The sequence below is a fragment of the Cnephaeus nilssonii genome (genome assembly GCF_951640355.1).
Source record: "Cnephaeus nilssonii genome assembly, chromosome: 2".
Taxonomy (NCBI): domain Eukaryota; kingdom Metazoa; phylum Chordata; class Mammalia; order Chiroptera; family Vespertilionidae; genus Cnephaeus; species Cnephaeus nilssonii.
This window is the reverse complement of record NC_137073.1, coordinates 82991216-83006570: the sequence shown is the minus strand read 5'-3', so window position 1 is coordinate 83006570 and position 15355 is coordinate 82991216. Positions and strand designations below refer to the sequence as shown.

Sequence of the window (15355 nt, the reverse complement as noted above, 5' to 3'; positions counted from 1 at the left end):
GAGCTGTTTCTGACAACAAGAGGAAAGTACTTAGTAAAGTGATGAACTTTAATCTGAAAAATATATTTTTGGTTAAATTTGCAGTTTGCAAGCTGAATTTTTCTTCATTTTGCAGTAAAATTGATTAGGAAATAATTGTCATTGAAGAATTATGAGGTCTTTTATAAAGAGAGAGCTATCTCTTTTTGGCTATAATCATTTTTTTTATTTCCTCTGAAGTATTTCAGTAATTGTAAAACTTCTGTTGATATGTTATTTTTCTTAGCATCTGGTGTAATTGATTTCAGAGACCAGTCCATTGCTTTTAGTTATAGAATGCTTTTTAAACATGCATTTATTGCCTGGCCAGTGTGCCCAGTGATTGAACATCAACCCATTAACCAGGAGGTTATGGTTCGATTCCTGGTCGGGGCACATGTCCAAGTTTTAGGCTCAATCCCCACTGGTGGATGTGCAGGAGGCAGCCAATTAATGATTCTCTCTAATCATTGATGTTTCTATTTCTCCATCTTCTTCCTCACTGAAATCAATTTAAAAAAATTAAACATAAATTTATTGATAAGGCCAGCATTTGATGAAAATTTATCAAATGTGGTCTTTGAACTGTTCTTATTATAAAGACTTATCCTATATAATAAAAGGGTAATATGCAAATCGACTGAACGACAGAACTGGTCGCTATGATGCACACTGACCACCAGGGGGCAGACGCTCACGGCTGGTGAATGCAGCAACCATGGCAGGAGCCTCTCCTGCCTCCGCAGCAGTGCTAAGGATGTCCAACTGCTGGCTTAGGCCCCCCTCCCAGAGCAGGCCTAAGCCATCAGTCAGACATCCCCCAAGTGCTCCTGGACTGGAGAGGGCGCAGGCCGGGCTGAGGGACCTCCGCCCCCTGAGTGTATGAATTTCATGCACCGGGCCTCTAGTGTTTACATAATTTGCAATTATTTTTCTAAAAATGTATATTGTATTAGTTTCATAAGCTTACATAGAAAACCAGAAAGATTGTAAATCAGAAAAATTATTAGTGCTTTAAATTTTTAAAAATTTTTATTTATTTATTTTAAAGAGAGGAAGGGAGAAATGTCAATTTGTTGTTCTACATATTTATGCATTCATTGATTTTAGTTCTTGTATGAGCCCTGATTGGAGATCGAACCCACAACCTTGTCGTTTCGGGGCAATGCTCTAACCAATTGAGCTATCTGGCCAGGCCCAGCTAGTACTTTAAAATATTTTAAATAATTTTCTGCTTTAATATTACTTAAACTTTATTTTAAGAAAAACTTTATATTAAAATGTAGTATAATACTATGAACCCTCTGAATCCAAAACCTAGTTTATCAGTTATCCAACTCATGGATAGACTTGTTTCATGTAAGTACATCCTCCCTCCCCAGTTGGATTATTTTGAAGCAAATATCTGAGCTGACACTCATTCCATCTGTCATTTTAGTATATATATATATATATACACACACATATATATATATTTATATGTGTGTGTGTGTGTGTGTGTGTGTGTTATGTGTATGATTCTTTAACATAAAGCACAATTCTGTCAACATTTAATTATAGTTTTCTCATCTTATGAAACATCTAGTGATTTAGTACTTTAAGAATCAAAATGAATCATTCATATTATGTAGCTAACACTGTGGCTTATGCTAACGTTTGTATTTAAACAAATACTACTCTGGTGAATTGAACTCATGAATTGTTGTTGACTTATGGCATTGTTAGGAAAATATATAATTTATAACACATTAATTCCTGTATAGTCATTCATAGTACTGAATCTTTAAATTAATGTGGCCCCAGATTACTTTTTAATTTAAAGAATTATTAATTAAAAATTAAATTATTTCCTCTGTGTAGTTTTATATTTTTGAGTGCATAATGCTAAATGATTGAATTAGTGAAATAAACTTTCTATATGTTATGAATTATTGTAATTTATGTTATAAATAATAAAAATATTAATCTTTTTTTGAAAAACACTAAGAATTAGAAACATTTTCAGAGGTTTAGGATCTTAAAAATGAGTACTCTTTGCTTTATTTTAGAATTAATCAGTTTAATATACCATTGTTTTTGTTAAAAAATTTTTTCCTCTTCAGCCTTGCACTGAAGTACTATTTATAGATATATTCCATGAATATAATCAGACTCTTACTCCTGTACTTCTAGAAATGATGCAAAGACTTCAAGGTGAGGTATATTTTTGATACTTTGATATATTTATTGGTTAATGTTTAATTAAAATAGTTTGCGAGTACCTACTATGTGCAATGCCTAATTTCCTAAGTCATATAAAGATAGGAACTTGAGAAAAACCAAATGTGTTCTTTTCTGAAGGGTGGTCTCTGGGATAGAGAACAGGTGTGGACAATTCACAAAAGAAGGCCTTGGATAGGCCTTGAATATGATTTTACTATTGTAAACCTAACAACAAAAGCAAAATTGCAGGCAATTAAGTTTATTGCTTGGGGAACTAGTCCATTTGAAGCATGTTGTGACAAGTAGTGTGAGAAAAGGTTAAAATAATGTTAGCCTCAGAATGGTGGCAGTGGGAATTGGAAGAAGGTATTGGATTTAAGAGAGAATAATGAGACCTGGACATGATTATACTAAGTGAAATAAGCCAGCCAGAGAAAGACAAATGCCATATGATCTCACTTATATGTGGAATCTAATGAACAAAATAAAACTGACAACAAAATAGAACCAGAGGTATGGATGTATGGAACAGTCTGAGAGAGGTCAGAAAGGAGTGTGGGGGTTGGGGGCACTGGATAAAAGAAGGGGAAGAGTAGCCAAAGAACACACATAGCCCATGGACACAGACAGCAGGTGGTAAAGGCTGGGGGAGGGGTGGCAGGGGCTGGTGGAGGTGGGCAAAGGGGATGGGAGAGGGAAATGGGGGACATCTGTAATAGTGTCAATAATAAATAAATGAAGTGATGAAATTTTTAGCATTATACTTTGTACAGAAAAAATTATTATTACAAAGAGGAAGGGAGAGGGATAGAGAGATAGAAACATCGATCTATCGAAAATTATTATTACAGAGAGGAAGGGAGAGGGATAGAGAGAGAGAAACATCAATTCAGCTGCCTCCTGCATACTCCCCACTGGGGATACGCCCACAACCAAGGTACATGTCCTTGACCAGAATCGAACCTGGGACCCTTCAGTCCTCAGGCCGACGCTCTACCCACTGAGCCAAACCGCTCTACCCACTGAGCCAAACCGGTTAGGGCGAAAAATTAATTATTTAACTATTAACAGGGATTTATCATTTTTGACTTTTCTGCTATGCTCTACATTCAGGGAGGGGGCATTGATCACATCTGTTTTGTTGACACATTATTCCCAGTGCCTGGCACACTCAGTAACTATTTGTTTATCCATTGACTTTTGGCAACTAATTGACTATACTAGCCAAAGGAAAGTGATCAAAAATGATCCTAATGTTAGAGTCTTAATGACAGGGAAAGCAGCTATTAGTAGTGGTTAGAGATAGAGCTTTACTTTTGGACTATATATAAGGAGCCTTGGGAGAAGAAAATAGGTTCAAGGACAGAACCTGAGGCTTTCGTCTTTAGGAATATGAGGACACGGAGGCCCTGCATCAAAGCTGGGTAAGAAACTATCGCAGAGATAAAAAGAGAAGTATGAGGGTAAATCCTGGAGAAGAGCATGTCAGAAGTGTCCAGTGCTGTGAGAGGAAAGAAGGCAGCAGAATCTTCTGAGACAATAGATTACTTGATTGATTGGACTAGGAATCACATTGTAAGGGATCAAGGATTGAGTAAATGGTGAAGTCAGGAAATAACAACAAGGTAATCTCTGTAGGGAAGGAGATTCCTGATCTTGTTTGGAGTAGTTACAGGATAGCTCACCTTTTAGCCTTTTGTTATCCCCAAAAAACTAATAAGAGTGTTTCTGCTTAAATTATAAACCAAGGGAGCCAAAACCGGTTTGGCTCAGTGGATAGAGCACCGGCCTGCGGACTGAAAGGTCCCAGGTTCGATTCTGGTCAAGGGCATGTTCCTTGGTTGCGGGCACATCCCCAGTAGGGGTTGTGCAGGGGGCAGCTGATCGATGTTTCTCTCTCATCGTTGTTTCTAGCTCTCTATCCCTCTCCCTTCCTCTGTAAAAAATCAATAAAATATATTTTAAAAAAATTATAAACCAAGGGAAAAAATGAGCTACCAGCCAAGTTTTATTGTGGTCATTTTTAAAGATAATTTGAATGTTAATTGTGTTTTCATATGAAAATGAAAATATATTTTGATATCTAATGTACAGTTATTTACTAATTTCTTAATGCAGGATTACAGATTTTTAAATTTGATAACATTTATACCGCTTCAGTTACCTTTTCTGTTGAGTTTGGAATTTTATTTCTGTTTTCGCCTATCCATTTGATATATTTTTAAACCACTGAAGGGAAGTGGATAATCTATTTAAGCTACACTCTAATAAGTTGCTGAGTGCTGGTAAGGTTTTCAGTGATTTCAGAGTTTAGTTCTTTTTCTAGTTCTGGACTAATTTGATTATTTAGGGCAGTACTTATTGTATCTTATTAGACTAGTGAGCTTAAGAATTCATATTTAAGAGCAGAAAAGTGCTTTGATAAACTTGTTAGAAATCTTGCTATTCTGAAGAAATGTACTTAATAAGTAAACTATTTTTCATGTCTTTACCACGGTATTCTCTTTTCTGGATGGTATTGCAATGACTACCAACTTTATATTCTAAAGTTTCACATTTGAACATTTAATTTTGTTGTCACTTTCATAGCCTGGTTTATTTTTTTATGTTTAGAGTGTATTGTGTAGATTGCCCATTCTTGTTCTTTTTTGGGGAGAGGGAGACTCATATTTTTTAAATTTAAGAATTTTCTTTTATAATCAAGGCATAACACAATAGTTAGCAATGTGTGGAATATATTTTTCTGCATTGTTGCTTGATATAAAATTTTATAAATATGTTATATGTTATGTGTTTTTTAAATTGTAATGTGGCCTTACATGTACCTGTGTTCTCTAATGGTGATGATAACAAAACTTAGACTTTTCCTAAACACTTGTATGTATATTCAATATTATAAAATATATTGTGCTTAACTGAACCAAGAAACTAACAAATTGAGTTTAAAGAAAATATTTATTAATAACTAATTATATTTACTTTTACTGATACTTATTTTTTCAGGGCCCACTAATGTGGAAGATATGAATGCACTATTAATCAAAGATGCTGGTATGTTAAACTAAAGTGATTTAGAAACATTTATTCCCTCAGTACAGTGGTCGGCAAACTCATTAGTCCACAGAGCCAAACATCAACAGTACAACGATTGAAATTTCTTTTGAGAGCCAAATTTTTTAAACTTAAACTTCTTCTAACGCCACTTCTTCAAAATAGACTCGCCCAGGCCGTGTTATTTTGTGGAAGAGCCACACTCAAGGGGCCAAAGAGCCGCATGTGGCTCGCAAGCCGCGGTTTGCCGACCACTGTCTCAGTAGATAATGTGTCTGTTTTGTGGCAGGTGTTATGCTGGGAGTTAGGATATAAGGGTACCTAAAATATTGTAACTATCTGGTGGGGAGATAATCAAGCAATCAGACAACTGATTATACATAGTGCCAGTTGGTTAATGCTAAAGTAGGTGATATTCAGGTAGTACTGTGAAAAAACACAGGTAGTTTTGGTATGTATTGCAAAAGACTGCTAAAGAAGTGTAATATGAGAACACAAGAATAAGTGGGAGTTAGCAGCGGAGAGGGTGGTGTGGGAAGACTGTACAGGCAGAAGCAGGAGCATGTACAAAAGGGAAAAGGAGTGAGCACAGTCATGTTTTGAACTGGGAGTTATTTCAGCTTAATTGAAACATAGACGTTAAGGTGTTTGTGAGAGATGAGGCTGGAGAGAGAGTAAGTAGGGATCAGATCATAAAACATTGGTATGATTATACAAAGTAATTTTTATACTTTGACTTAAATATTTTAAAATAAATGTAATTTTCTGTTTGAAAGCACTAGAACTATTTAGGAAAAATAGAATAAAGTAATTTAATGCTTCATGTTTCTAAAATGCCTATTTAAATAATATTTATGATTAACATATTTTACATTTCCCTTTATTAACACATCACATGTTTCCAAGTAGTTCCTAACACTAAGTTTCTTCTAAGGGCACTTGCATTTGGCTCAGTATCTGATATTTAAATTTTTTTCTTAAATCTTCTCCTTAGTGTATAATGCTGTTGGATTAGCGGCTTTTGAGCTGTTTGACAGTGTTGATTTTGATCAGTGGTTTAAAAACCAGCTTCTTCCAGAATTACAAGTCACTCACAATAGGCAAGTATAAAACTGTTTATTATACACTTATTTTACCATAGTGATTTTCTCATGAAGATAAAGCAGAAAATTTGCTTAAAAAAAGTCATGGTATGACTTAGCTGATAGTGTCAGACTTGTGAATCTTATGTAACAAGCAAAACAGTTTGTTATTATGTTATTTTATTTCAAATGTGAATTGCAGTATTTATGAAGTATTTGATGTTAGATAAGATAGTTTGTATAGGAAAGATGAAATTTTAAGCAAAGTTTAGGGAAGTGGAAGTCTCTGAATTATAGAAAGAAAATGTGTATGAAAGGAAATCATTTGGAGACCTAGCAAAGGGTTAGGCCTAATATCAGAAGTAGTCAAACCAAAGTAACATCCAGGAAAGGATGGGATCACACAAAGCAGCATGCTACAAGTCTTGGGAGAGGGTACAGTAGGATGTGAAGATACAATGGCAAAATGCATTTGGACACATTTAAATATTTGCCTAATTATTTTAATTTTGGGTACTGAGTGAGTAAATTTGAAGGTAAGCGGTCTTTTATAGTTTTTATAATTTTTTCTTAGCTTAATATTATAGGCTTAAAAAAAGATTGCAAGACTTTTTTTCTTGTTTTGAAATGTTCAGTTTGGTTATTTATTTTTGTAGATGTAGTGCCCATCAGAATGTCTAGAATATAGTTATAGGTCAGTTAACATTTCTTGACTACATTAATGAGTGAATAGAAGGCCATCCATGGATCATTTTATGAATATTTACACCCATAGAATTGTAGATCTGGAGATATTTTAAAAGTAATTTTGATCAGTAAGTAGCCACTCATTTATTCATTCAATTATTTAATCATTTATTCAGTCAACAAATATTTTCTTTATATATATATATTGATTGATTTCAGAGAGGAAGGGAAAGGGGGAGAGAGATAGAAATATTAATGATGAAAGAGAATCATTGATCCTGCTTCCTGCACATCCTCTACTGTGGATTGAACCCGCAACCTGGGCATGTGCCCTTGACCGGAATAGAACCCAGGACCCTTCAGTCACAGGCTGATGCTCTATCCATTGAGCCAAAACGACTATGGCAACAAATATTTTCAACATTTGGAATTTGCCATTTCCTGTAGAGCCAGTGGTGAATAAGTTGGATTGTTATTCTGCTCTCAGGGAGCTGGTGAGACTCTGATAGAGAGAAAGCCTTCAGCAGGGGGACAAACGTGCAGTTTGATTGTCCTTAAACCCAAGAGGCTATTTAGTCTAGACCTGCGCTGTCCAGTACAGTAACTAGTATATGTGGCTATTGAGGACTTGAAATGTACTTAGTGCAATTGAGGTAATTAATTTTAATTAACTAAAAATTAAATACTGTACCAATGTAAAATATATATTGATTACATGTTGAAATGATAATATTTCAGATGTATTGAGATAAAAATACTATAAAAATTTCACTTCTTTCTTTTTACTTATTTAGTGTGGTACTGAAAATTACACATTGGCTTGTATTATATTTCTTTTGGGACAGAGCTGATATGGATCAGTATTTCTCAAACTTTAATGTGTATATGATCACCTGATGATCTTGTTAAAAATCCAGGTTTTGGTTTAGCTTATGGGTTGGAGTATGGGTCAGTTTGTGTGATTCTGTCATGCTTCCAAGATACTGATGCTGCTGCTCCAAGGACCACACTTTGAGGAGCAAACTGACCCTGATCTTTTTGTATTTTAAGTATGTTTTTATTGATTTCAGAGAGAGGACAGGAGAGGGAGAGAGAGATTGAAACATCAGTGATGAGAGAGAATCATTGATTGGCTGTCTCCTCCACACCTCACACTGTGGATAGAACCTGCAACCCGAGCACCTGCCTTGACCAGTAATCAAACCATGACCTCCTGATTCATTGGTTGATGCTCAACCCCTGAGCAACACTGGCCAGGCTGACCCCTAATCTTAACTGTGCCCAGAAGTGACTATGATCTTGCAATTTGACCTTTCAAAATTTCATTCTTTTTATCTGGAATAGAATGTTGAATGTGGTAATCCTAAAGATCTCAGTCCAAATTTGATGGTTCTGTGGTTCCTTCATTAACTCTATAAAAGTGTTGTTTACTTCCACCTCTGTGACTTTCTTCAAATAGTCCATATCCATTGAACTGTCATTTTTTTCAATTTTTTGCCCAGAATACTCTATATCTTAAAAGCTGTTCAAATCTCATCTCCCTCTTCCCAGTGTTCTCTTTTCCTTTTCTGAAATTCTAGTATAGAGCTTTGCATTCTTTAATTCTTTTAGGTGTATGATAGACTTTTTGAGGGCAGGGATACTTACATTTTGCATCTTTAATGAGTAATTCTATGTGATTGATCATCTTATAAGATTGTAATTTTCTTAAAAATGTGATGTAGTCATTAGCCTTTTTCATTTACACCCAGAAATAAATATCATTTTGTAACTAAAATTTATTATACTATCAAGAAGAGACTTTGTGGATGGAATTCCTAGATACAGTTGATTATAATTATAGCTTTGTGATTTTTCTCACTGCCTAAAGACTGCCATATCCTTTGGCAAAGATAACCACAGAAAATAAATGTATGTACATGTTACTGCAAATTTTTTGATAATCTGAGTCAAATTCTGTAGTGGAGTACCACTAACAAAATTAAAGAGTTTAACTGAAATCAATGTAAATTTATATAGTATTTCCTGTAAGCCTAGAAATCTCTCACATTTTTAGAAATATAATATTTATGTGATTACCAGAATTAGAATTGAAAAACTGAATACAAGAGCGCCTTTATTACTTATTGGGCTTCACTATCCTTAGGGTTTGGGATATTAGCTAGTTATGCCTATTTGAAATAACTGGTTTTGGTTGCTTGAGGAACAGAAATAGACTTGTTTTTTATTTTTTAATTTAATTATACCTGGTGTCTCCACAAAAATGTATACACACTTTTAATGATTTATAAAGTCGGTGTTTATTAACATACGGTTCATTTTCAAAATTAAGTGAGCTATCAGCTGGTATACACACTTTGAAAGATTATAAAGTCATTGTTAATATACACTTCATTTTCAAAATTAAATGAGTTATCAGCTGTTAAAGTGTGTATACTGTTTTGGGGACACCTTATATGTTTTTTATTTTTATTTTTTAAATTTTATATTGTTGACACTATTGCAGATGCTCCCCATCTTTCCCCCTTTGCCCACTTCTACCCAGTCCCTGTCCCCCTTACCTTGGCCCTCTCCACACTATTGTTTGTGTCCATGGGCTATGCATATATGTTCTTTAGTTAATATCTTCACCTTCCTTCATATAGTCCCCCTCTCCCTTCTGACATTTCTCAGTCTGTTACATATACTCATGCCCCTCTCATGATCCCGCCCTTCCTACCAGTCTCTAGTTGCTTTCTGTCCTTCCTTGTTAAAAGTCTCATCTTCAGCTAGTCTTCAGTTGGTAATTCAGGCTAAATGTTACCCAATTTAGTTTTATTTCCACTTTGGTTTTGGGAGGAGGTACAAAGAAAGACCCATCTACTCTGTCGCCATCTTGAAATCCCCGGACATGTTTTTTATGTCCATATCTAGTTTATAGTTCTTTAAAACAAAATAATCATATTTATAGTATATCTGCCTAAGAAGTTTTAAATTTTTAGATCAGCGCTTTATTATTAGGATTTGTACTGTGGTACATTTAGAAGTAGCTTTAAATCTTTTGCATAAGAATGTAGGTTGCTTTATATTATATTTTATATTTGAACGATGAAATATACTGAGTGAAATAGATTTTTAAAAATATTTAACATTCTAATTTAATGATTTTTTTTAAATCTAGGTATAAGCCATTGCGACGCAGGGTGATTTGGCTCATCGGTCAGTGGGTTTCTGTGAAATTCAAGTCTGACTTAAGACCCATGTTATATGAGGCAATTTGTAACTTACTTCAAGACCAAGACTTAGTGGTATGTTGTTTAAATGTCTTAAAAGAGTTATTTTTGTAAGTTTAACCTATGTTAAACTTCAAATTGAGAAATTGTTTATATTTATTTTTAGACTGGGACTCCATAAATTCTATAACATCAGAGGCCACTGATCAGAGTACATCTTTATCTCTGATAGTTTCATGAAAATTTAACATTATTGTTTGATTTCAGGGAATATAATGCAAATTGAGTGAATTTTCTTGGTTATTTGAAAATTTCCTCAGTGTTTAGAAATTTGACTTATTAGGCCGAAACCGGTTTGGCTCAGTGGATAGAGCGTCGGCCTGCGGACTGAAAGGTCCCAGGTTCGATTCCTGTCAAGGGCATGTACCTTGGTTGCAGGCACATCCCCAGTAGGGGGTGTGCAAGAGGCAGCTGATCGATGTTTCTCTCTCATTGATGTTTCTAACTCTCTATCCCTCTCTCTTCCTCTCTGTAAAAAATCAATAAAATATATTTTTAAAAAATAGAAATTTGACTTATTAGTATGAAATACCCAAATTTTGTAAACAAAAATTTGATTTAGGCATAATGGCTACTTTGAAATTTTTTACTTTTAAGCTTCTTTTTTTTTTTTTAATTCTTTATTGTTTAAGGTATTTTAAGCTGATTCATCTTTAGAAAAGGTAGGCTTTTAATTTTTCACTTTTTAAAAGTTAAGAATTATATCAAGAAAAGAGAAAAATTCAGTGACCAATATAACAAGCCACCTATATTCTCACCATCCAGTTTTCCATATTTCCCCCACATATTTTCATTGTACTAATTTTTCATATATATTTAAATATTTTATTCAAGGAATAAAACAGTAAAAGTGCAGTTGAATCTCTATTTTTTTAAATGTATTTTTATTAATTTCAGAGAGGAAAGGAGAGAGAGATAGAAACATCAGTGATGAGAGAGAATCATTGATTGGTGATTGGCTGCCTCCTGCACATGGGGGATTGAGCGCACAGTCCAGGCATGTGCCCTGACTGGGAATCGAACTGTGACGCTCAACTACTGAGCGAGCCATGCTGGCCGGGTTCCCTATATCTTTCCACTCTCATTTTGTTGTCATTTTTATTGATCAGAGATTTTTCATTTTAATGCAGATTTACTGATTTTCTTTTATTTTGTTTCTTATTTAATATATCTATTTTCGTCCCCCTTGGTTCTTTATTCTATTTAGAATTTATTTTTGAATGTGATGTGAAGTAAGTTTCCATTTTTATTATGTTTTTTATAAGACAACAATGCTACAATGCTTTATTGAAAAATCCATTTTAAAAAACATCTTCTACATGCGCTTTTACATCTATCTATCTTAGAACATGTTTCTTAGCAGATGCAATGTTTATGGCAAGTTTCATATTTGAGGATCCTATTATCACAGTATAAAAATGACTTAATTTAGGCCAGAGGAACCTTCTTTTTCTAGGGTTCCAGGTGATTCTTTAATCAGTATATTTGATATATGTTGGGTTTCTTTTAGGTTGTAAGGTTCACAGCCAATTATGTTTTTAATTTTGGAAATTACAAGTAATTTTTGAAAAGAGTTACTTGGGTTATTTGTGGGTCCTTCAATAAAACAAGCAGTAAATTACTAAAAAAAAAATAGCATTAGTGTTTCAACTCTGTGAGAAGCTATCTAAAATATAAACTATGGTTCAGCCAGAAAATTTATAGTTTGGGGGTGTAGGGTGTGCTGCAGTTGTCTATCAGGCAAAGAAATGGTCATCTTTGTGTTATCCACCAGCATAGAAATAGCGAATTTTCAAGGTGGTCAGGCAGCTGTGGGATGTTCAGTGGAATGTACATGATGTAGGGTATCCTGAATGCACTGTGAGAGGTACAGCTGGAATCTGGATATTTTACACAAGTTGCATTGACATTCTCCTATCTTTCCACTCCTGTGCCTTTTATGGATCTCCCAGTTTTGTCCATCTTTCTGTTTTAAAGCTTTGATTTTGTTTTTATCCTTGTCTCTAAAACGCTGCTATAGGTTTTAAACTCTGGGCTAGTCTGTGTATTCACAAAATGAATTCTGCATTTACTTATGTTCAGTGAATGTAATTTCCAAAAGAAATAAAAAATCTGTGTTTGATATCAAAATATGAGGCCATTCTGGCCCTTCTGGTGTGGCTCAGTGGTTGAGCGTCAACCCATGATCCAGGAGGTCACGGTTGGATTCCCAGTCAGGGCACATGCCCAGGTTGAGGGCTAAATCCCCAATAGGGGGTATGCAGGAGGCAGCCTATGGATGATTCTCTCATCATTGATGTTTCTATTTCTCTCTCCCTGTCCCTGAAATGAATAATGAATATTTATTGAACATTTTTTTTTAAATGAGGCCATTCTGAAACCAGGAAGAAAGGAAACCTTAATTTAGTAAGTCTCCTATAGTCAGTTTTGGGTTTGCACTGATATGTCTGATATTTGTATTATATGAAAATGAGCTTGAGAATTCCTTTTTAAAAAGAGATAAATAAATTGAAGGTTCCTATTATCCTTTTAGGAAACTTACTTACCTGTGTATTTCAGAAGAAATACATCAAGTTATGTAATTGAGTGATCTTGACTTTTATTGCAGAAGAGTACAAAATAGTACTACGAGTAGTTCCAAGTAGTAATAGTACCACTGTGTAGATAATAATATCACTATTTCTTATGCCTAGCATGGAGTCAAGTCTTAGAAAATGTTTATTGAAAGAATTATGAAATAGGGACAAAAGATTATGAAATCATTATTCTTTTTCTCTTGAGCAGATTACTTTCTTTCAAGGGTATTATTTTATATCCTCCTTATTTACATTTTCCTGGTGGCCTTAAGTCCCTGAAAAAGTGCCATTTCTTTCTGGCTTCAGTACCATGCTTACTGTTTTAGTGTGAGGAATTAACTTTCAGTGCTATGGGCAGGCTGTAGAAGTGGTCAGGTATTATTAGGGTCAAGAACTCATATCAACCATCCTGTCTCTTATCCTACGGCTCATTCTCACTGAATCGGGACATAAAAGTGTCTGAATACTCTTATCTTTGTAGTAGTGTTCTTTGGAAGTAATACTGATCTATAGTTTCTTCTTGTTCCTTTCTCTGTTGCTCTCATGATTTTTAGGATCCTTCCAGTTTCTGATATCTTGATGGCACTTGTTTGCCCCAACATGGAATTAGCTTTTTATCTTTTCAGGAGTTTTCTGAGGTTTCAGCTGGAGTTATATGGCCTAGACTCATAGGCTGAGTTCATGGTCTGGATCTAGTTCTGGATACATAGGATTTCATTTTCCTTCAGAAGATCTGAATTTATTCTGTGAAAAAGTCATGTTTAGAGTCTTGTTAAGACAGGGTTTCTTCTTTTCTTGCATGTATTTATCATTTATTTATTGAACAACTAGTGTTCTAGGAATTGTTAGACTCTCTCTTACCAATTATGTCACATTCTCCAACTCGTTATTCTATAAATTCAAGCTCTGATTTTCCCCCCATTACTTATGAATCACTGGGAAATTCATTCTGTCTCTATGTGAGTGCTTTCTGTTTGTTTTATTAATAGTTTAAGAAGAGCTAATTTTTGTTCTTATTTTCACTTGTCATATTTTAAATGCTCCTCTTTTCATATACTCTATGTACTTTGCATTTTTAGCTCTTACTAAATAAGTTAGTGTCATTTTATTTTTAGATATTAATATTTTCTTTGACTTAAATATTAACAAAAGGAGTAAAGAAAGTTATTTGGAATAGGCAGCTGATCGATGTTCCTCTCTCATCGATGTTTCTAACTCTCTATCCCTTTCTCTTCCTCTCTGTAAAAAATCAATAAAATATATTTTTTAAAAAAGAAAGTTATTTGGAATAAATTTTTTGTCGTTTAATATAAATGATGTTTCATAGTTCTAGAATAACTCAAAATTCATGATATACTTTCTTTTAGGTCCGTATTGAAACAGCTACAACCCTGAAGTTAAATATCCTTAAAATAATTTTAAAATACTTCATTGTGAAGAATTATAACACTTTGAAATTGTTAAATATTTTGTTAAATCAATTTATGAGGTAGTTTAAAATGTAATTTTTGATTGGTTTATTATAGTTGGTTTATATGTATATATATTTTCCTGATAAATGTCATATATTCTCAGTATTCCTTAACTACTCTTTACCTGTTGATGATTTTGAGTTTAGAACTGATCAGTTTCTACCGGTAAGAATATTTCTAGTTTTAAAACAATTTCTGCTTATGTGTTTTGAATATTAAGTGTTATTTTGTAGCTGGAATTAAATATAGATTATTTATTGAAGCTGAATTTAAAAGTATATTTAATTATTTTGAAATAGTTGGTAACTTATATTTCAAACAGTTTGCTTTTATTCTGCCTTTTTTTGTTTGTTTAGCTATCTCATCATCTATTTTGGAGCTGAGTTCTAAACTTTTTCTTTTGTCACAGTTATAAAACATCAAGTAATTTAGTTTCAGATGTGTCTGTTACTTTTACTCCTTAGGTTATCCCCCTCTGCTTTTTGGTATATATATATATATATAATCTGTCTGTCTTACACTAGATTGCAAATTACTTGAAAAACAGAATACTAAGTCTTCCTCATTTTTTTATTCTTCACTCAACTCTGAGCACCCAGCGTGGTGTTTTAATATAATTGGTGTTCAGTAAGACTTGTTAAATATATCAGTAAAATTGGGACAGTAGTTATTCTAAGAGGAATAGACAAGAAGAAAATCATATGATCTTATCAATAGGTACAGAAAAAGCATTTGATAAAATACAACATCTATTTATGATTAAAACACTCAATTAAATGGGTATAGAAGGAAAGTACCTCAACATAATAAAGTCTGTATATGACAAACCCTCAGCTAATATCATACTTAATGGTGAAAGACTGAAAGCTTTTTCTCTAAAATTAGGAACAAGATAAGGATATCCATTCTCACCATTCTTATTCAACATACTTCTGGAAGTCTTAACCAGAGCAGTCAGGCAAGAGAAATAAATAAAAGGCATCCAAATTGGGTAT

General features: G+C 33.8%; 1 protein-coding gene across 1 annotated transcript in view; it reads left to right on the top strand.

Moving 5' to 3' along the window:
- The window catches only part of IPO11 (importin 11), a 131774-nt gene that overhangs the window by 41848 nt on the left and 74571 nt on the right, over window positions 1–15355 (top strand). The window contains exons 13-18 of the mRNA XM_079787904.1: window positions 2121–2211; window positions 5224–5271; window positions 6266–6371; window positions 10201–10327; window positions 14256–14289; window positions 14464–14525. Of these exons, the coding sequence (XP_079644030.1) occupies window positions 2121–2211; window positions 5224–5271; window positions 6266–6371; window positions 10201–10327; window positions 14256–14289; window positions 14464–14525 (468 nt within the window). The remainder of the gene's footprint in view (window positions 1–2120; window positions 2212–5223; window positions 5272–6265; window positions 6372–10200; window positions 10328–14255; window positions 14290–14463; window positions 14526–15355) is intronic.